The 23,320-nt window shown below is 40.6% G+C and overlaps 1 protein-coding gene across 2 annotated transcripts in view; it reads left to right on the top strand.

The window, feature by feature from the left end:
* The window catches only part of TAF3 (TATA-box binding protein associated factor 3), a gene marked incomplete at its 5' end in the record, with an annotated part of 151,475 nt that extends 129,496 nt beyond the window's left edge, over positions 1–21,979 (top strand). For both annotated transcript variants that reach the window (XM_082450561.1, XM_082450562.1), the window contains 3 exons: positions 15,854–16,109; positions 19,084–19,190; positions 20,000–21,979. In XM_082450561.1, the coding sequence (XP_082306687.1) occupies positions 15,854–16,109; positions 19,084–19,190; positions 20,000–20,114 (478 nt within the window). In that variant the 3' untranslated portion in view covers positions 20,115–21,979. The remainder of the gene's footprint in view (positions 1–15,853; positions 16,110–19,083; positions 19,191–19,999) is intronic.
* Between the last annotated feature and the right edge of the window lie 1,341 nt (positions 21,980–23,320).

Raw genomic sequence — 23,320 nt, forward strand, 5'->3', positions numbered from 1 at the left:
GGACTCTCCTACCAGAATAAGGGATGAGGGGCAGGCAAAAACAATTGATATGTTTTTATTTTATTTAGGGAAAGGCAATCAGATTCATATTTTTATAGAAGTTACTGAGGAGGCAGAGCAAGGAAGCTTATTGGCTAAAAAAAAAGATCCTTTAGAAATAAAGTTTAAGAACATTTCAGACCATCATCCAGTCAGATTTGGAAGGCCTTTTGTTCTTCTATTTTTAATTTGTTTCCCTTCCGATAAAACTGTCTGCTTTGATTTAAAAAAAAAAAAGAGAGAGAGAGATTGAAAAGTGTTGATAGTTTTCTTTGTTTTGCCCTGGTTAACTTGCTACTGATACTGAAACATTTCATAGGTTATTTTGCCTATATTAGAAGCTAACTAACAAGAACAGTGACCCACCCCCCCGCCCAAAAAAAAAATAAGAATAAAAATCTTGAGTGACTGTATTTAAAATTTATGGCAAATGACTTATTTTTAATGCTAGTGAAAGATGGTAACATTACAAATGAAACTTCCTAGCAGCTGAACAATGAGAACACAAATTGTGGGTGGTATACATTATTCTTGCTACCTTTTATACTTATAAATTCAGCAGACCCAAACCCATATATCTCAGTTATAATTCCAAGAGGAAGCAGGTGGTTAAAATTTTTCTTACTCGGGTCTTCAGCCCTTTTGTGATTTTTCCAGACTAGGATATCTTAACCTCCGTATATCACTCTCTCATTTTTACTGAGCTAAAGTTATGATGGAATCCCCAAGTTTAATTTCTTCCTCTGGCACATGATAGTTTGTTGATTAACACCAAAGATGCAGTGTATTCAAGAGAAGAAAATAGTATGCTGTCAGAAAAACTGGCTTTAGGTTTTGGGAAATGTTTTTACTACCCAGTAAAACAACTGGAAAGATTATAATCAAAGCATTTCCATCTTACTTGTAAACAATTACAGCAGTCCTTACACGGATGCCACATTACAAGACTGGGGAAAATTTACTGGATTCCATTCTAATGCAATTAGAGCTAATTTTGTTCTTTAAATGAATAAAAGGTCAGCTAGTAAATCTAGCTTATCTTGAGTCCAGACTTCAATAAATTGTTTTATTTAATTTGTTGTAAAAGATCTTATCCTTAATGGGTCTAGGTCTTATTAGTTCACTTAGGTTTTAAAATATTTATGACCACCTTTTTAGATATGATTTGAATGATAGTTGGAAAGTTTCTCCCTGCAGTGTTATCAAGGCCCAAGATCACTAATTGAGTGAATATAGGAAGGTACTTAAGATTTGTTATCTAGACAAAGCTGATGCGGACTTCCAGAATTTAAATGTTCTTCAACCTGTGACAGGCAGAGGTAATTTAGCTATATCATGGTAACCTTTTGGATACTATCTGACTATAATTTCCCCTAAAGATCAAACTACCCACACCTCTGGTGTTTAAAGAGAATGTATACCTACTGATGAGAACACTCTTACTATTACTGACAGCAACATAGAAAATGTAAATTCTTTGCGTTCTGTTGTTCCCTGTCTTTTTAGGGGCTATAACATTAAAATACTTACATAGAGACTTTAGAGGCGTAGTGTGATGCTTCTTCCTTCCTGTTCCCACTCCAGCCTTCGTAGCTCGTGAGATGGAAATTTGTGTCACTGCCTGACCTCTGTGATTTAGAACAGGGGTCCCCAACCCCCAGGCCGCGGACCGGTACCAGGCCATGGCCTGTTAGGAAACGGGCCGCACAGCAGGAGGTGAGCGGCAGGCGAGCGAGTGAAGCTCCATCTGCCGCCCCCCGTCGCTTGAACCAACCCCCCCCCCCGCCCCCCACCCCCCGGTCTGTGGAAAAATTGTGTTCCACGAAACCAGTCCCTGGTGCCAGAAAGGTGGGGAACCGCTCATTTAGAATATTGCAGCCTTTTTTAAATGTGGCTGCCGTAGTCTCAACACATGGGTTGGGTTGAGGGACACGTCACCGTGGGGACTGACTAGACGCGTTACCCCGTTTGGATTTACTCTTCTGGGTTCCAGAACTGCATCTGTCCTCACGGCTTGTCCTCCAGGGTCCAGCAAGGAGCCCAGCATCCCTCCTGATCTTCAGGACCAGCTCCTTCTCCATCTCCGCCTTTCCTGACCCCGCCCTCCCCCCCTCACCCCTGAAGTTCTTTCCCTTCGTTATCTCTTCTCTGTATCTTTCTCTCCTTCCTCTGGTATCTTCCCTTCAGCCTTGGGTTCTACCATCCTAAACCTTCCCACCTTCACCAGCCTCCCCCTCTAGATGAGGGAAAGGCCATGTAACTTCCTCTTCTCATTCTCGCTTCTCAAAGCATATTCCTTGTATGTACTTTCTTCCAATTTTTTTTTCCAGTTTTATTCCTAAACTCCCTACGGTCAGGTTTCTGCCCTGGAAACTTTTCTGAAGCTTCTCATTAAGATGATTAAATGCGTCCCAAGGCGGTGCTGCAGGCCTGTGACTTCATCCTTCCTGCTTTTCAGATACCGTTGTTCCCACCAAGCCCTTTATGAAACTCTCTATTCCTTGTTTTTCTTGGTACTACGTGCATCTGGTTCTCTTTCTCCATCGTTGCTTCTATCTTTCTTTGATCACTTTTTCTTTCTCTTCTTGCCCTTGGCCTACTACTCTGTTCTTTCTCCCTAAAGTTTCTTTTTCACTCTTTTCAAAATTAGGTGATGATGATTCCCAAATCTTTACTTCCAGCTCAGATTTCTCCCCAAAATGCAGACTAGTCTGCCCAGTTACCTGCTAGAAAGTCTGGAAAGACCAGAGGCACCTCAAACATGGCCTTTCCAAATTGAATACACCATTATTTCCCCAACCTTGTACTCCTTATGCTTTTTATTTGTTGATGATGAGATCAGAGCCTCCATTTTCAAGCTGTCTTAGTTTCTAGAGTAACTTGAAATTAGACAAACACAGTCTGACTGGGAGAATTGGGAGATTTTATTTATGTCATATCACCAGATGGGACATCTGAAAATTAAGACGTGAATGTCTCCCAGCTCCAAAAGTGTTGTTTTGAACAAAACTTAAAGAGAAAGACCCTTTCCTGTGAGGTCTCCTTTGAATGTCACCTGAACTCTTGTACCTCCCAGTCACCATCTTCAAATTTGGGTCTTTCCTCCTTGTCTAGACACAAGTAGTCATCAGCACCAGAGGAGGAAAGATGTTGATGCCTATTCACAGGCCTCTGGAACTGCCCCCCGCCCCCCAAGCAAAGGTGCCTTCGGCTCGGAAACACAAATGCCCTTAGCTACCGGAGCTATTTTGCCTCCTTGAGAGAATAACAGATTTTTCAGTTTTCCACTTTTCAAATCAAGTACCCAGCACCGATCACCCTACACGCATCTGCGCTCTAAGCTCTACCCTCTAACTGTAAAAGCTCCAGCATCACAGAAACCCAAGGCAGGGGGGTACCTCCCTCCCTTACTCCCAACCCCTCACCCACCCGACAGCCGACCAGTCCCCAGCCCCTCCCCGCCTGACCGACAATATTTGTCAATTCCTTACCCTCTTCTCCTTTCCTGCTGCCTCTCAGAACTGTTCTCCATACTTAGTCCCTCCAGAGCAGTCTGTCTAGAACGCTTATGCTTTATATGTTGTGGCGCTTCCAAACGGTTTCCCATGCAGAACAGGGTGCTTTGCATCTTTATTCCTTTTCTCAGGTTGTCCCATCTGCCTCAAATGCCTCCACCCCCCTGCCTCTTCATCGGAGTCACTCGTATTCATCTTTTAAAACTGTCACTTGTCATTAGGGAAAGTGATCACAGCCCACCTTCCCACCCCTACCCCAGGCTAGCCATCCTTCTGCCAAGTGCCCAGAATACACTGTTTTCATCCAAATTATTCCACTTCGTATGCTTTATCGATCTACTACCCTTATGTGACTGTCTTCCCCCCCCCCCAGCCGTTTCTTGGAAGTTGAGGGTGTGCCCCATTCACCTTGAACCCAGCCACCCAAGGGTAGGAGACGTAGTAGACAGGCGATAAATATTTGTTGAGATGGATTCACGGACTGAAACAGCCTCTCATCTGTTGAACCATAGCACTGATTTTCACTCTGTTTGAACAAGCTTTCATAGATTTGAAGTGGTATCAAAATAAAGTTTAATTGAGTTACTTTTCCAGAATGGCTGTAACATTAGGAGTTGGTTTTATCAAGTAAAAACTCCTTAAGTAAGAGGGCTGAAGGGGATAGAGGAAGCTTACTCTTAGCCCTGGAGTACAATGGGAAGGCTACGTTTGGTCTTGAAATCTTCTGTCAGAGATTGCTTTTCCTTCCTAAACTCTGACTCCTGGTATTCTGCCTCGCTTTAGAGGTCCTTTGAATAATAAGAGGATGCTGAAAATAAGTTGCTTAAAGGAATTGGAAGATCCTACAGGTGGAGTGACTAAGTTTCCAAATGTGTTTTATTAAATAATGTAAAGTCGGTTATTCTGTAGTCTATGTAAAAGGGAAATGTGGATTTTTTTAAAGACTTGCATTATCTATCTAGTAACAGATGCACCTCTCATATACTCTGGATAGATGAAAAATGACACCCCTCAATTTGAATCTGCTTTTTTTTGAATCTGGGAGTAGCTTTTCTCCCAGAGCACACTCACTGATTGCCCGTCTTTGGCTCTCTATGCCGCATGTACTTAGGATTTTAATCAATTACTTCTGCTTCTTTAGTCCACAAAGGTGAAAAAACATGTGTGTGTATACATCTCTATATATATCACATGCTATAAATATATATATATATGATATTTTTTCCATGCTATTTACTGAGGAAGATAAAAATTCATGTAAAGCATGGTGATTTTTGGTGAAGACACAGCAGCTATTATCAAATTTTAATATATTTTAAAGTAGTGTTGGGTTTTCCAAGCATGACTTCAGTAATAACTGAATATTATAACACTACAGTGAGATACAAATCTTAATCACAATCCTGTTCATTTTTCAGGTTCACTGAATATCATCTTACTGCTTTTAATGTTTTCAAATAACTGGGATGTTATTTAATCCTAAAATGAATGAATGAATGAGTGAAGGTTTATCTTTTATGGTTAACTTGCAACTTTAGCATATGTTCATGTAAAAGTATCTCATCCTTCTCTGTAGACTCCAGGCTCAGAGAGTATTAAAAGTGAAGTTTCATCAATGTTGAATGTTCAGTGTCATTTGGTTTTGCTTTTTCTTACTAAATGTACCCTTTCTTTGCTGGAGAGAAGCAGAAGCTTTTCTAAAATCACAAAATGTTTTAGAAGTTCTGACTCCAGGGAATTTGGTTTTTGAAAAGAACCCTGACAGTGCCCTAGACAACACCGTCATGGTTTTACATTTTTTACAAATTGTTTTGCATTTGAAAAATACTAATTTTGATTATATACATAGTAAAACTGTGTCGAAGGAGATACACTTGTGCAAATGGTAAATTTGAATCAGATGTTGGTTCTTCTCTCAGGAATGTAGATGTAAACAATCATAATAGAGGTGGAAAGTGTTAAAGTCTATAAGAGATACATCTCAAATGATACAGAAGTTCAAGGTGATTGCTTCCAGCAAGGAAGGATCAGAAAAGACTTGGGTGGAGCAGAATCTGAGGAGGGTCCAAAGTGCTGACCTCCTGAAGTCACCTGAAATAATCCTGTGTGTGTGGTTGTGTCACCAACAAGATATGCATTGAGGTTCATTCCTTTCCGTTTATTTTTGACTTGTAGGCAATTTTATAAATTTAATTTTCTGAATATGTAAGACATTTACTTGCCCCCAAAGTTGAAACTATGTAATATGTTCAGAGATGTCTTGCTTTCCGCCCTTTCCCTCTACCTTTATCCTCCTCGACCTATAGGTTACCATCTTTATTTCTTTTTTAAAATTATCCTTTTGTATATCTGCAAATATGAGGAAATATGCATTATTTATTATTTATCTAAGTATTCATGCCCTTTTAGGGTATTTTACAGATTTTCAACATTTGACAATAGAAGTCTAATCATTTGGGTATCTTCTTTGGAAATGAAGATTCTACAGTGGCTATATTTTCCTCTAATTACTTCATGCAATCTGTTTCATTTTTCAAATAGGTCATGCCTGAATTAAAAGACAAAATGTTTGCTACTTGGTATGTACTTGGGCTATGACAAGATAAGATGATGTAAATAGTCAAGAGGCAAGCCATGAGCTTGAGGAATTAAATCCATTTACAGTTATGTGCTAATTATATGAATGCTAAAAGTTGAGCTGTGAGGATCAAGAAGAATAAGGATAATGATTGATTTGAAGAATCAACATAGCACTGATTCTCATAATTGTCTTTTGTTATTTGTTCCTTTTGATCACATGTGAAATATGGAAATGACTGTGTTACACTTTGGCATTTTAAGTACCGATGCTCTAAAATATAATTTCTCCTAAATTCTGAATATTTGTTTATGTACCTAAATGCGATAAATTAAATACTTGGTATATTAATTTTCTATTCCCACATATAACAAATGACCCCAAAACTTAGTTAGCAGCTAAAGCAATAAACGTGTTACTTCCTAGTTTCCCGTGGGTCAGGAATTCGGGTGGTTCTGACTCCAGTCTCCGTCAGGCTGCTGCCCAGGGCTTCGGTCACTGGAAGGCCTCACCAGGGATGGAGAATGCACTGTGGGCTCACACAGGCTGTTGGCAGGAGGCCTCAGTTACTGGTCACACGGGCCTCGTCCTAAGGCAGCTTCAGTGTCCTCATGACTTAGCCTCTGGCTTCCGCAGAGCAACTGATCCAAAAGAGAGCAAGGCAGAAGCTGCAGTGTCTCTTATGACCGACCTCGGATGTCACACACAGTTGTTTTCACGATATCCTGTTAGCTGTCCAAGTCAGAGCTGCGAGAACACTCCACCAGGGTGGGGTGGGGCTGCCTGCCACGCTTGGGCTTAGTATTTCCGGGACTTTTACAAGAAAAGTAAGAGAGCAAAACTGTGATGTTTTAGATAACCACAGACACAATGATCTGGTTTTATAGTAATATATAGTGAAATCTTAGTTTACAGTACAACATGGGAATCTGTTTCATGTGTATCTCAAAAGGTGCATGGTATTTCTGAGATTGATCAAAGTTCTAAATCTGAAGAAGAAAATCAAGTTGTGGCTTGAATATGTGTGTGTGTGTGTGTGTGTGTGTGTGTGTGCATGTATATATATTTTTTTTAATCAAAGTGGGTTTTCTCCCAGACATCAAAGAACTTCCCTGTTGAGAAGTTTATATAACATTCATGGAGGTGCTTATTACAGTAGTCTTTACCTATGGCATCGTTTTGTCACCATTTAAAAATGGCTGTTGGCTTTTGAGGCAAGTAAGTGAGCCATGTGAGGGAACTTTGGAACTTTGTGCAGTTCAGTAGCCAGTCATACGGACTTTGATAACTTTGATGGCTGGCTTCACAGTGTTTGCACACAATCGCTGACTAATGAGGATCATTAAACTCCCCATGTAGACGTATCCAAATGGTGTTTGCCTCTAACCTCCGAGCCTCTGTGTGGCGGAGAGGTGAGGACGGGCCCTTTGTTGGCTTGTCAAGCTGTTGAGTTTGCATTACAGGCCAGGCAGCGCGTGACCCACTCTATTTATTTCACTGTTTTGTGCTGGGGAAACAGGTAAAGAAATCCTGCCAAAACTCCTCCTTCTGCATGTTTTTATGAATAACACCAGTGTTTATAGCAGCTAGAGCCCTCTGATCAAATCCTCCAAAAGATGTAATGTTAGCAGCGTGGAGCCATTGTGGGACCCAGCTGTGGGCGGTGTTGGTTACTCTGAAGACATTGCTTATTCAACAGAGAGCTCTGGAGGAGAGCTTACTATGCAGTTAAAGAGGAGGGAAAGTGCCACTAAAGGGAAGAAGTACAGAGAAAGTGCTGTTTAGAAGTAGGAAACAATAAAGATCGGCGGTGGAGGCCAATAGGAATCCAAAATTATTTTTACAGTGATCATATTAGGTTGAGTAATGATAGTTTATCTCACAAGTGATGAGAAATTATATCATGTGATACTGTTTATGTATTTTTTCTGTAATGTTCTGTAAATTAAAGAGATAATAAAAGAATTGTTCTCAAAACTGTGCCTCCAGTTACCACAAAAGTAACTGAGCGGCTAGAATCAAAAATAACTTTCAAACTGTGAATTTTCTGGTGAAATTCAAAAGAGTTGGGAAGGACAAGTCACTTTAGAACCTATATAATACCAGTCTAATCTCTTGGAAGCAGAAAATGAGGACGTGTTTTGTCCCATCAACACTGAGTACCCACTTTTATTTTTTTTCCTTTTGCTACTCAGAAAATTTGAATGGGAAATATAAATATATATACATCAATACATACCAAATTTAAAGGGGAAATTTAATTGAACTGGAGGAATATTTGACATTTTGGAAGGATTATCTTTATTATGAGTTATTTTCATTAAAAGACCATTTCTCTGAATTGAAAAATAAAATTTGTACCAGTAGGTATTTCTGAGATTTCAGGTACTGCCCCATAAATTGATCAACAGTCTGTTTACATCCATTGGCTGCACTGCTATTGCTAAACCATTCTCATGGGCACCATTCACAGGCCTTGTAGGAAAGGGAGAAATCTAAGAAAAATAGAAAGAGATGAAAGGGGATTGAGAAAGAGTCAGGCAAGGCAAATAATATTCATTACGGGTTTGGTATAGCTTAAAACAATTTAAAAGCATTTCAGATAAAAGAATGAAACCTTCATGATGTGTTTGTACCTTGCATTGGTGTCATGATCATTCTTGGTCTAAGAATGAGTAGAAAGATGAGGAATTAGAATCCATGTTGGCACATAGAAATCTCAGTGGTATTGGGACTCATTAAGTAGTGTGGAAGGAAGGTAGGCAGGAAGGAAAGAATAGAGGAAACTGACCTATTTTTAAATATTTTAAACAGGCAAAAAATATTCAAAAGTAAAATAATTATTCTATAGGAGCATTCTCCCTGTAATATTAGGCATTAAACATATTAAAGTTGATGAATATGTATCAAGACACTGTGTTTAATACTGCAGATAATTCAAAGACAAATAAGATAGTACATACCTTACTCCTGAGGAATATACCAGTTAATGTGAGTGATAAAGACAGATACGCACACAATTAGGATACAAAGCAGCCATGGATGTTGTTTTCTGGGTTTTTTTTGTTTGTTTGTTTTTTATTTATTTTTGGCTGCTTTGGGTCTTCGTTTCTGTGCGAGGGCTTTCTGTAGTTGCGGCAAGCGGGGGCCACTCTTCATCGTGGTGCGCGGGCCTCTCACTATCGCAGCCTCTCTCGTTGCGGAGCACAGGCTCCAGACGCGCACGCTCAGTAGTTGTGGCTCACGGGCCTAGTAGCTCCGCGGCATGTGGGATCTTCCCAGACCAGGGCTCGAACCCGTGTCCCCTGCACTGGCAGGCAGATTCTCAACCACTGCGCCACCAGGGAATCCCGGATGTTGTATTTTTTTTGAGAAGGCCCAAGACTGTTATTTCAAAGAAAATACCTGAGAGCATTTGTTATAGATGATAAAATTCAAGCTTTTACGTGAAAGTTAGAATTTTGGAAAACATATCATTACAAATTGACAGCCCCTCAACAATTTAAGAAATTTTTGATGAGATGGATGGTAACACCAACAAATATGATTTTTTAAAAATATTATATATAATGTATAAATATTTGAAAGATCTGTATAATTCAGTGAACCAATATTCTAGATCACCAGTGCATGATGTTATAAAATCATGCATTGGTAAAATATCTATTCAAAGTGCCAGACAGGTCAATGGACTTTAATATAACAGAATATGAAAAGCTTATTGATATGGTTTTAGATTGCACATTGCAACTAACTTGTAGGAAACTGCCACTTGCTTTTCATTAAAAAAATGCTACCTGTTAACGTGTAATGGGTTTGTTATTGTTATCTTTAAATGAACTCTCTAATTATTTTTAAATTTCTCAGTTTCAATTTTTAGTATGGTACGTATTGGCAGATATAATGCAGATAAACAAAAGTTCTTTATGTTTCTCACTAATTTTAAGATTGTAAAGGGATCCTAGGACCAAAAAATTTGGGAATTGCTACTTTAGAATTTCTTTTAGTAAGGGTCCACTGGGGGCAAATTCTCAGATTTTGCTTGCCAGAAAATGTCTTTATTTCATCCTATTCTTGAAAGATGTTTTTGAAGACAAAATTTATTTGCCTTTAGCATATTGAAGATGTTATTCCACTGTCTTCTAGATTTTAGCATTGCTGTTGAGAAGTCAGCTGTCACCTGTTTTTTCTTTGAAAGTAATTGTCCTTTTTTCCTTTGGGCTCTTTTCAGACTTTTTTTCCTTGCCTGTGATATTTTATCTTTTCACTCTGATGTGTGTATGTATAGATTTCTTTTTATCTATCTTGCCTGGGATTTGTTGGGCTTCTTACGTCTGTGGATTAGTATCTTTCATCAGTTCTGTAAAAGTCAGATATTCTTTATTAACATTTTACCTCTGTTTCATTCTCTTTCTAGAATTTAGATTAAACAGTACTAATTAGACCGTTTTATTGTATTTTCTTTGCCTCTCCAGGCTACATTCTACATAATTTCTTCTGTTCTATTCAGTTTATAGTTCTCCCATCCACTGAGTTTTAAATTTCAGTTACTGTACTTTCCATTTCTATAAGGTCTGTTTGGATCTTTTCAAATCTGCTAGATAACTCTGTGTAACCTCCTATTACCTGCAGATAATTTCCAGTTTTGCCTTTTATTTTTTTAAACACTGTAAGCAGAGTTGTATTGTAGTTGATAATTGCAGTATCTGTGGTCTTTATGGGTCTCTTTATATTGTCTGTTATTCCTTCTGGTTCTCCCTGTTGCAGCTTTGCTTCCTTATATGTTTATCTTTGATTCTGTGCTGCTTTTTTTCTTAAATAATTGTCTGTATTAATAATATGAAGCCTAGGTTTTAAGTTACTTCCTTTCAAGATGATCAGTGCTGGGTACCTAGGTGCATTACAAGTGCAAATTACTTTAAATGTGTTGTCCTGGACCACCAGAGTTGAGAATTCATGAGACCTGATTCATTCTTACCTAACTGGTATAGCCTGTTGGGAGTCGTTAATGTGGGGAGGGAGTTCTATTAGACTTTCCACTTTGACACGCCCTGGGCTTTGAAACCTGTCCCCTGTATCAAAACCAAAGATCAGATTCACCTTATACACAGATGCCCTCAGAGTGAAACATCTGTGTTCTACTTACCTCTCTGGGTTCCTGCTTTTCCTTTAGTTTTGGTTCCAGCACCCTTATTTTATTTTATTTTATTTTATTTTTAATATCTTTATTGGAGTATAATTGCTTTACAATGTTATGTTAGTTTCTGTTGTACAACAAAGTGAATCAGCTATAAGTATACATATATCCCCATATCCACTCCCTCTTGAGCTTCCCTCCCATCCTCCCTATCCCACCCCTCTAGGTGGTCACAAAGCATCGAGCTGATTTCCCTGTGCTATGCAGCAGCTTCCCACTAGCTATCTATTTTACATTTGGTAGTGTATATATGTCCATGCTGCTCTCTCACTTCGTCCCAGCTTCCCCTTCCCTGCCTGTGTCCTCAAGTCCATTCTATACATCTGCATCTTTATTCCTTCCCTGCCACTAGGTTCATCAGTACCATTTTTTCAGATTCCATATATGTGCATTAGCATACGCCAGCACCCATATTTTAAACCATTATGGGAAACTGCCTCCCAGAACAGTGTTTTTAAATTTTAGTCTAACCATAAGAATAAGGAGTGCTTGCCCTATGGATATAAATTCCATAGTAATAACTTGGACCTCTCATCTTACATGTAAAGCAAACCTCACTCAATAAGCACTGAGAGACAACAGAGTGTAGTTGTTAAGATCGCAGGTTCTGAAATCAGGCTGCCTGGGTTTAAATCCTGGCTCTGCCACATAGTAGTCTGTGAACTTGCGTAAGGTACTTAATCTCTGTGCCTTCGTTTCTTCCTCTACAAAAGGAGGATAATATCAGCACTTGTTACCTCATTTGGTTGTTATGAGGGTTGAGATAGGCAAGTGAACATTCAGCAGGTGCCGGCATGCACTTGGCTTTCCAGCACTCACAACAGCTGGGAACTTGGTTAGTGCTGGATAAATATTCACTATGAATTACATTAAGCAGCTATTGAGTGTCTCCTGGACAAACAGCCCATGTTAAATTCTCTTGGTCTTTGGCTGCATTCGAGTTAGGAAGGTGATCACACTCACGTGAAACAAGTGGAGAGCAAGTAACAGCACTGTTTATTTGCTTGTATAATGATGGAATTTTTGAAATACTGTTTTATAGTCTTCTGACCAGAATAGCAAAGAATCAGTGCTTTGTAGGGGAGGTGTTTTTCTAAACAAGGACTTTGAGAAAGAGGCCCTGTGTGGATTGGTCATGACAATGCTGGGGATGACATGAGCAATGGCCATGACACTTCACATTTGTACATAGTTCTTGACGGGTTCCTCCCTATTCAGGTTCTCACCATAGCCCTCACAGGCAGCTATCTTTATTTATACTTTGTTGATCAGAAAAGCAAGGTCTGGGAAGGTCAGTGCGGGATCGTAGGAAGAGGTAGGTCAGTGCAGCCTATTTTAGAGAGCAGCTCCGGATTCCTAATAAAGATGAAACTTTATGTCTAGGAATATAGCCCAGGGAGATGCATCACCATATTTACAAGTTAACATGTAACATTTACAAGGTAATATGTTGTACAGTCAGTAGGACAATGGGCAAAAACCCTTTGACTTATTCATACTATGGAATACTATATAGCAATTAAAATAAGTAATATATATCAATAAATCAAGAGCATAAAACTAAGCGGGCAACTAGTAAACAAATAAGTTCTAAGGATCTGATACACAGCATGGAGATTATAGTCAACAATACTGTATTACAAATGTCAAGGTTGCAAGAGACTAGATCTGAACAATTCCCTTCAAAAAAAGAAATGATAATTACGTGGTGTGATAAAGGTATTAGCTAATAAGGCCACTGCAGTAATCATTTTGCAGTTTACACATGTGTCAAGCTGACACACTGTGCAAACTTACACAATGTTGCTTATATCTCAGTTACAAAAAAAAACTAGGTGAGGAAAGCTAGTTGCGAACGATAAATATAGTGTGAATTGTTTATATACTTGAAACACATAAAACAGTGGTACGGTATGCATTGTTTATGGGTATCTGCAAAGGCAGAAAAAGTTCAAAGAACAAAAATTTAGAAACACACCTCCTGGCTGGAGGACAGTGGTTCCTTCTGGAGGAGGGAGGGAGGGAGACCAGAAGCAAATATGTTTTCTCTAAACTTGAGATGATATACTTATTTCCCCTCAAATAAAGGCACTTTGTAAAAAGAAAAGAAGAGTTTTAGAATCAAATAGACCTCGGTTCTAAGCCTGCCACCCATTTACCCAAATTCCTTTCTCTTTCTAATCCTGTTTCCTCATCTATAAAGCGGTGTCACTATAACTTCTTTGAAGTTGTTGTGAGGGCTAGATGAGGTGATGTATGGAAAGCCTCTAGTATAGCACCAGCTGCTTAGAGGCGCACAGTAACTAGTACTTTTATTGTTTTATTTTTTATTTTTGTTAACATCTTTATTGGAGTATAATTGCTTTACAATGGTGTGTTAGTTTCTGCTTTATAACAAAGTGAATCAGCTATACATATACATATATCCCCATATCTCTTCCCTCTTGCGTCTTTCTGCCTCCCACCCTCCCTATCCCATCCCTCTAGGTGGTCACAAAGCACTGAGCTGATCTCCCTGTGCTATGCGGCTGCTTCCCACCAGCTATCTGTTTTACATTTGGTAGTGTATATATGTCCTTGCCACTCTCTCACTTCGTCGCAGCTTACCCTTCCCCCTCCCCGTATCCTCAAGTCCGTTCTCTAGTAGGCCTGTGTCTTTATTCCCGTATTGCCCCTAGGTTCTTCATGACCTTTTTTCTTTTTTTTTTAGATTGCGTATATATGTGTTAGCATATGGTATTTGTTTTTCTCTTTCTGACTTACTTCACTCTGTATGACAGACTCTAACTCCATCCACCTCACTACAAATAACTCAATTTCGTTTCTTTTTATGGCTGAGTAATATTCCATTGTATATATGAGCCACATCTTCTTTATCCATTCATCTGTTGATGGGCACTTAGGTTGCTTCCATGTCCTGGCTATTGTAAATAGAGCTGCAGTGAACATTGTGGTACATGACTCTTTTTGAATTATGGTTTTCTCAGGGTATATGTCCAGTAGTGGGATCACTGGGTCGTATGGTAGTTCTATTTTTAGTTTTTTAAGGAACCTCCATACTGTTCTCCATAGTGGCTGTATCAATTTACATTCCCACCAACAGTGCAAGAGGGTTCCTTTTTCTCCACACCCTCTCCAGCATTTATTGTTTGTAGATTTTTTGATGATGGCCATTCTGACTGGTGTGAGATGATATCTCAATGTAGTTTTGATTTGCATTTCTCTAATGATTAATGATGTTGAGCAATCTTTCATGTGTTTGTTGGCAATCTGTATATCTTCTTTGGAGAAATGTCTGTTTAGGTCTTCTGCCCATTTTTGGATTGGGTTGTTTGTTTTTTTGATATTTGAGCTGCATGAGCTGCTTGTAAATTTTGGAGATTAATCCTTTGTCAGTTGCTTCATTTGCAAATATTTTCTCCCATTCTGAGGGTTGTCTTTTCATCTTGTTTATGGTTTCCTTTGCTGTGCAAAAGCTTTTAAGTTTAATTAGGTCCCGTTTGTTTATTTTTGTTTTTATTTCCATTTCTCTAGGAGGTGGGTAAAAAAGGATCTTGCTGTGATTTATGTCAGAGAGTGTCCTGCCTATGTTTTCCTCTAAGAGTGTGATAGTGTCTGGCCTTACATTTAGGTCTTTAATCCATTTGGAGTTTATTTTTGTGTTTGGTGTTAGGGAGTGCTCTAATTTCATTCTTTTACATGTAGCTGTCCAGTTTTCCCAGCACCACTTATTGAAGAGGCTGTCTTTTCTCCATTGTATATTCTTGCCTCCTTTAACTTTTACTTTTAAACGACTTACCCCAGGTCACGTGCCGGCCTGTGGAAGAGGTAGGGTTTGAACTCAGATATCCTGGCTCTGAGCCTAGTTCTTCTTCCCCGGCATGGGTTCTGTGGGTAAGACAGTGTTAATGAAGAGACAGACCTACTAGAGAATGGACTTGAGGATATGGGGAGGGGGAAGGGTAAGCTGTGACAAAGTGAGAGAGTGGCATGGACATATATACACTACCAAGCGTAAAATAGATAGCTGGTGGGAAGCAGCCGCATAGCACAGGGAGATCAGCTCGGTGCTTTGTGAGCACCTAGAGGCGTGGGATAGGGAGGGTGGGAGGGAGGGAGATGCAAGAGGGAAGAGATATGGAAACATATGTATATGTATAACTGATTCACTTTGTTATAAAGCAGAAACTAACATACCATTGTAAAGCAATTATACTCCAATAAAGTTGTTAAAAAAAAAAAAAAAGACAGAGCAGCACGCAGCTCTAATCACGACTTGGTGACATCACCAGGGAAGGAGCTGGAGCCTCACCCCCGCTGCCTGACATCTCGGCCAGCCGTGACCGAGTAAGTGGAGAAGCAGGTTGGGGAAGGGCCTTTAACCCTGAGCTCCGTTGCTCTCTGGACTCCCCAAAAAGTCGTTTGCTGCTAGAAGAACCAAGTGATTGTGCGATCATGTTTTTAGCTACCTGGCTTGACTCAACTATGTGTTTTGACTTTTCCTGTTCTCTCTTTTGTTGACAGTGTCATCAGCAAAGTGGTCCCAGCCCCCGAGGCTAAGCCAGCGCCTTCTCTGAACAGACCCAAGACGCCGCCGCCCACGCCGGCCCCCGCCCCTGTCCCCGTGCACGTCACCCCCGCTCCCGTGCCTTTGCCCCTTCTGGCCCCGGCCAGCGCGCCCCTCACCGGGATGCCCGCTCCGGCCCCCGCCGCCTCGGGAGCTGCCAGTTCCAAAGCCCCCGTCCGGAGTGTGGTCACGGAGACGGTCAGCACTTACGTGGTGCGCTACTTTCTATTTTTGGAGTATTTAAGAAACAGCCACTTAAGAGCTCACTCTTTCCTCATGAAAATGTTTTCAATTAAAAATGCAGTGTCAGATGAATCATTATTGAATTTCAGAGGCAATTCTTTATGACTGGAAAGGCATTTTCATTGCACTTTCAAGCTTTCAGCTGAAAAGTATTGTTAGGATGTTTGCATATTTAGTCTCCATAAATAATGTCAGAGCATTGCTTTTCTTTATTCGGCATTGTTTTGGAAGATGACTATATACCTATACACAGCACAATCAGTGTATAAATATAGAGGTGAATAGTGATAGTTAAACCCCTCATTGACTTTCTTGATCAAGCAGTGATTCACTTAAGAGTATAATTTGTGTGATATACACACGTCTGGTGGGCCAGCTGCTCTTTCTGAGCAGCAGCACTAGTTATAGTAACTCGCTGTCTAAGGTGCAGAACATAGCAGGGCCTGCAGAGTGAACGGAAATGAACTTCCAGACACAGCGCTTCCTGGGTCCAAGCCGGTCTTCAGGTGGAAAAACTCACCTTGATGAATAAGTTCGCACGGTTGTCCTGGAACCGTTTTTACGTGTTCTCCCCATACTTAATAGTATCAGATCTTACTCAAGCCCTGAATTCAATCAAGTAATAAAGCACTTACATAAATATGTCCTTTGAGCTCTAGTAGAGTGACACATAAACAGACGACAAAAAGGTATCAGGCACATGGAGGTCCTTCCTAGCTGAGCTGACACAGCCGAGATCACCAAGTACGTAGACTGAGATCTGTCAGCCTAGTGGTGGTTCGGGTCTTTCTGAATAGATGGGGCTGGAGGGTGGCAGGGTCAGACTCCTGCTGTTGTTGTTATAAATTGTGCAAGTATTACATCTCTATAAAGGCATTTGGGAAGGAAATTTCAATGAATCATTAAGTATTTGAGGCACTATAATGATACGAAGGATAAGAAAATCTCAAAAATCTTCAGAGAGGATATAAAGGCATGAAATATTAACAGGAAGAAAGAAATTGGCCATTCAAGACAAAAATAGAAGACATGATACAAAAATCTGTGATCATCAAATCAGTCCATTCAAGGACCAGTTGCTACAGGTGTTTAATTGAGGCCGCATCACCCCAAGATTGGTTAATTGGGGAGGATTTTACACTTAATCTCCTCGGCCTCCATTTCTTCAGGTGTAATTAGGGGGTTGATAGACTAGGTGGTCGCTGATTTCTGATTCTCCAGTGGATTTTTGAGTTAACTCCCTGGAGATGGATCAGATTTGCATAGACAACATGGATGAAAAGCCTTCTGTCTCCTCAGAGACACTTTGTAGACAGAAGACAAAATGTGTGAATTGAAGGAAGGACACAGGCTATACAGCAAAAAGGCTGATTTTGTCACTGCCCAATCTGTGACATTGGAACTGTCACTGACATTCCCTTAGCTCCAGTCTCCCCATTTCTAACCTATCCAAGCATTGTTTTAGGATGATGAAACCAAGTAAGACATTTGAAAGAACTTAGTAAACCGTGAAGGGCTGGGCGTTAGTTATTATGGGTGCTGTGGCAGATTTCCCATGTCACAGGGTCACGGCCTCCTAATTTCAACAAAGGTCAGCCAGCATCAGGACTGGCCATGCATGGCAGCTTCAGGGCCCAGGGCGCTGGGCCAGCCTTCGCCCCAGACAGCTGGCACGTGCTAACTGGTGGTCTCTCCCCTTGAAACTGGAGAGGACCGAGTCAGGGATGTAGCTGCCCACAGATTTGTTTAGGAAGCCTTCACATCAGCATCCTCTGCCTCTGTAGAGACTGTTTTGAGAATGGTCAGCCTTAAAATAGCGCATCAGTGGAATGAAACATCTCTGCCCCCCGTACACCCATCACACACAGAGAAAGCCATTTCTCTCCTGCACATCTAGTCAGTGTTGTATTTTAAAGTACCAGAAGAGACTATAGCTTGCAAAATAAACTGAATGAAATTATATGTTGTGTAATTGGAAAAACTTTAGAACATTATCATTCCTGGTTTTGAATGCCCGTCATAGAATTGTTTCTTCCAAATCGGTCTTGTTCATGTGGAATTTGAGGAAGTTGTTCAGTTAGGGATGCTTCTTATTTGGAACTGCTAAGTTAAGTAAAGCAAAGTTCAGAGCACAGCATTATTTGTTGCAAAATAACATGAAAATGTGTGGCTCTTTGGCCTCCCGCGTCCCTTATTTCATTTGCCCTTTAGTTGATTGTACTTTACTGAAAATGTCATAAAGGGAATGGAAAGTTACTTAGTAACAACTCTTTTATATCCTTGATCTTATCAGCTAGTTCAGGAGAAGGGTTTGGCTAATAAGTAATAAGGCAATACATGCACATTGGCCGTATTTATTAATTCCAGGCCTGTGAATGCGATGGAGGAAACAACATAGGGTTAAGCTCAATAGCTTTCAAAAATATTCATCGTTACTTCCATGAAAACCCTAGTCATTCAGGATGTGTGTGTTTACAGGATTTCTTTAGATAAAAGTGGCTGTAGGTCATATTGCTCACAGAAATGATTATAAAATGCTTTGTTTTTATGACTTACAAAAGAGAGTTTAAAATATTCATTAGAAATGTCTTGGGAGTTCCCTGGTGGCCTAGTGGTTAGGATTCTGGGCCTTCACTGCCGGGCCCTGGGTTCAATCCCTGGTCGGGAACTGAGATCCTGCAAGCCGAGGGGCAAAAAACAGAAAAAGAAATGTCTTATCATTGAACACTTAGTAGCCATTTGCTTTTTCAGGTGATCCCAGGATAGTGGTGACCATGATCACAGCTTTACTAAATTGTTAACTACTGGGTTTTTTGTTTTTGTTTTTAGTTTAATCTGTCGGTGTATTAGCTTCTCAGTGTGAAGTAATGATCCTTATTGTGCCCTTTTTTGGGTTCTTCTTTCTCAAAGCATCTCTGTTTTGCTCCCTCCCCTGCAACCCCAGATCCGAGACGAATGGGGGAACCAGATCTGGATCTGTCCCGGCTGCAACAAGCCCGATGATGGGAGCCCCATGATTGGCTGTGACGATTGTGACGACTGGTACCACTGGTGAGTCCCCATCGTGGCCCCGGGGGGAGGGGCTCTGCACGCAGGGTGTGGGGGTGCCTCTGGCCCGTCCTGGCTTTTCTCCCAGGGCAGTTTCTCTCCGGAGAGCGGTGTACGGAGCAGAATCACTACCAAGAGAAAGGCGTTCATGTGCATTGCAAAAATCACGAGTCTTTGGACTATCATTATTCAGCCTAAATTCCAAATGTGTTGCTTGGCTTATGTATCCTCCTGCTTTAACAAAGGAAAAGGAGCTAGAGGGGGTTCCCTTTCCTTTCTTGCCAGTTGTTTTCTGTAGCAGATGCAGTGCTTGACGGCAACGCTAAGGGAACCCCCCGTAAACGTATCACAAAGTGCAGAAGTGAAGGGACAGCTTGTGTGGTTTCTGCACCTCTTCAGCGCCCCCCCAAAACCGAAGAAACACCATCAAAATGCATGCAGTCTTCCTGTTTTATCTTGAAAATATCAGATATAAAAAGATAGGAGTCCACTTAGTCACGTGCTATATGATATCTCTGAGATAAAAACAAAGCCGTGGCTCAGAAGCATTAGACTGTTTCTGGCTGAAAGGATGAATGAGCTAATTAAGTTCTCCAGCGGGGCCTGGAGAGGGGCTTTGTGTAAGGTGATCACCCACACGCCCAGCAGTAGCGCAGCATCCGTCAGGCTGTGTGACTTGGGTTTCTGGTAAATACAGCACAGACTTAGGACATTATTTAATGACTTGAAATTCTTTAAAAACACAGGAAAAGAATGTGTGGATAAATAAAGCTTGTTTGTCTGAAGCCTTTTCTGCTTTGGTAACCATGCAGGCCCTGCGTCGGGATAATGGCCGCGCCCCCGGAAGAGATGCAGTGGTTCTGTCCCAAGTGTGCCAACAAAAAGAAGGATAAAAAGCACAAAAAGAGGAAGCACCGGGCGCACTGACGCCCCGGGGGCCCCTGTCCTGATGCCTCAGGGGAGGTGCCGTGACCCCACCTCCGTGTCACCTCCCACCATGTTCCTGCAGGTTATGAACCTCACAAGACTGAGGACAGAAACACACCACCCGCAGGGATTTTCCTTCCGGAACACCCCGGCCTGGGGCCACGTGGTCGAGACCGAAGGAAAACTCACGTGGAGGCGGGGCACCGGGGCCACCTCGCCTCCGTTTTCTATTACCAGTGACAAGTATTACTAATAAAAAGACCATAATCTTCCCTTTCGATTTTCTTGATTCTCTCCAGGGCCTTTTCCTTAAGGTGTTAGATGAGGAGATGGCGTGTGGCCTGCCTTGACCGTGACTGAGGGTGACGTTGGTAGTCTGTCTGCGCCTCCAGCCTCCTTCCCTCTCTAGTGAGATAATCATAATCACATAAAAGAAAACTCCAGGTGGAGTGTCGGTAAATATTTTTGTGATGAAAAAATATATGAAGCGTCCCCTCCCTCCCTGTTTTTAGTACTAACATGTAAAATGTTCAGGCATTTTGTGAAATACCTTATATTTTTTAAGAAAAAGGTTTCTATCATGTCCTGTTGGCTTTTGTGCAAATTATTTTTGTTGACTCTCACCTATTTTCTGTCTCTGTTGCCTCCTGACTTTGCCCATTTCTCTAAACTGCTGGTGTTCTTCTCACAGCTTATCCATTTCATCAACTTGTATAAAAACTCTTCAGACCAGGAGATCTCCCCTAATGTAAATAATAAATATTTATGAAGTAGTTATTTTTAAAAATTTTTTATCATGTTTAAATCTGGCTTTCTCTGAAATCTGCTGTGATTTCAGCCATGTCTGTAATTACTGCTGTACATAAGCAAAGAAGGCTAGAAAAAAAGAGCCATGTGTAGTTCAAAGTTACCTACCTTGAGCTGAACCCATGCAGTACCCAAAACACTGGGGGAAAGGACCCGAGCAGTTGGAAGGAAAACAAGGCAATTTAAATCTATGGTTTATGATTTGAAATTGTTTTGTTATCTCTTGTTTCTGTAAATTTCTTTGACTTCCTTTTGTTTCAAAGGACATGTAGATTCCCTGAAAGTTAAAAAAAAAAAAAGGAAATATATATATATATATACTGTAGCATTTTGTGTTTATATTGTTTTATTTCTGCAAATCTGTTCATTGATATTGTGGTTTAAGGCTGAAATGAAGTATATTATGAAATTTTTTTTTTAAAGAAAACTCATCAAATTTCAGGGTATCACAAAACTTTATTATATTACTATACTGCCCACTATTTATTATATGTTATAGATGTCTGAGAGATAAACCAAATATTTTATTTTTAATGTAAAACATCAAATTTAATTTTATTAGCATATTTTAGCAACTTTGGAATAAATATGGACTTTTACTTGATTTTGAAGTAATCCCAACTTGGGCCAGTGTAATGGATATCTTGAATACTAGAATATGGGCTTTGAACCTAATACAAATATATTAATAGAAATTGTGATTTTTTTAAATGCCAAGTAAATTGATACTAGTGTATGAATCATATTTTAAAACATATTATGTGGTTAGAGAAATGAGGCTTTCTGCCATGGATGTTAAATTGCAAATCAGTGGAAATGGAGTCACCCTTTCAAGATTGCAGTATCTCATTGCCCTCCTTGTTCTAGAAGTCAAAGTTTTTCTATCCCTACAAAGAAACAAAGCATCTATGTTGAGACACGTGTTTTTTGTTCTATTAATTTGAGATCATCCTAAATACTTTATACAATATTTTCACATGCACAAATCTACCCATTTAGTGCTTTTTGGAGAGGGATGGGGGTGGGGAAGTGCAAAATAAAGATTATTGGCTATTTCATAGTTTGCTTTTCCATTTTCTTTATTTAGGATTTAGCTCCTCAAGGCATGGTCAGTGTATCTGACGTTGCCATGTCTAAGTGACCTGGTCATGCCACTGAAATAAGAATGGAGGTGCCAATATATAACCTTCGCCCAATCCTACTGTCTGAGAGACTTCAGCCCAAATGACATTGAAGGAATTTCAATCAGTTTGTTGTCCCTTGCTATTTCATGGTTGCTTTCCTAAATCCAGTTCATGATTTTATAAATGGCCTTTGCAATAATAAAACCAAAGAATCATTTTCAGGGGGCTGGAGAGCTCAAGGGATTAGTAATGGAATACAGAGCCTTTCACCTCTAGGTCAGTGAGTTGAATCCAGTTCAGGTCACCAGAGACCCAAAGTTGTTACCATCTTCTGACTGTTCAGTGGCCTGTGTGAAACGGGCTGGTGGTCTCAGTCTCTACTGGATGCCTGTCTGTATACCAACCAAAGGAAGTCCGAGAAACTGCAAAAGGAAATGTGGATTAGAAAATGAGACCCTGGTGTTCCAAAGCAGAGTTAGGAAGTTGGGCAGAACCATCCTCCATAAAGTCACACTGAAGAAAAAGAGAGTAACCACAAGTGCCACAGACGTCACAAAGAGACTGGAGGTTAATTCACTTGCCCTAATGAAGTTGAACTAAACAGGGAAAGGAAAAACCTGTAGTGGACCAGAGGGGAGAGGGTTACATTGGGAAAGATGATAGTTTAATTGGGAGAAAACCTTGAGGGGACCCACGCAAGAAGAAGAAAGTGGGTTTTGACTTTTGAGGGAGAAGGAAGTCAGAGAGCAGCAGACATTTGAGGAACTACCGGAACTGAGAAAATTCGATGCAAAGGCACCAGGAGAGTATTTCCCTAGGGAGCATGAGAAGTCTCCCAGGGGTCGGGAAGCTGGTGGACCATCGTCATTTATGCCAGCACTACCATCTGACCTCAGCACTGATGATGCTTCGTGAAGAGAAGTAGTCTGGAAAAAAATTGGCCGGGCTAGTGATTTAATTGGAGGGGTTGGTATGAGAGAGAGAGAGAGAGAGAGACCCCTCCCTCCCAGGAACCCCATTCCTCGGGTGAGCTGATCTGCCCGCGGAGCCCTGAGGAGCTGGCCAAGCGCGATTTCTGTGACTGGCACACTGTTTGTCTTCTAAAGGTGTCTGCACTGAAGCACAGTGAGGAGCTCTATCCTCTAGCTGATTTGTGGCTCCAAATAATCCTGCAGAAAATCAGAGGGCATCAGAGCATTCTGGCTCTGTCGGGCTTTTTGCAAAGATAAAATATAGTGCCTTACCCTACTGTATCACCTAAACCTCCTTTGTTCT

This window comes from Balaenoptera physalus, assembly GCF_965194825.1.
Source record: "Balaenoptera physalus genome assembly, chromosome: 2".
In the NCBI taxonomy this organism is placed as follows: Eukaryota; Metazoa; Chordata; class Mammalia; order Artiodactyla; family Balaenopteridae; genus Balaenoptera; species Balaenoptera physalus.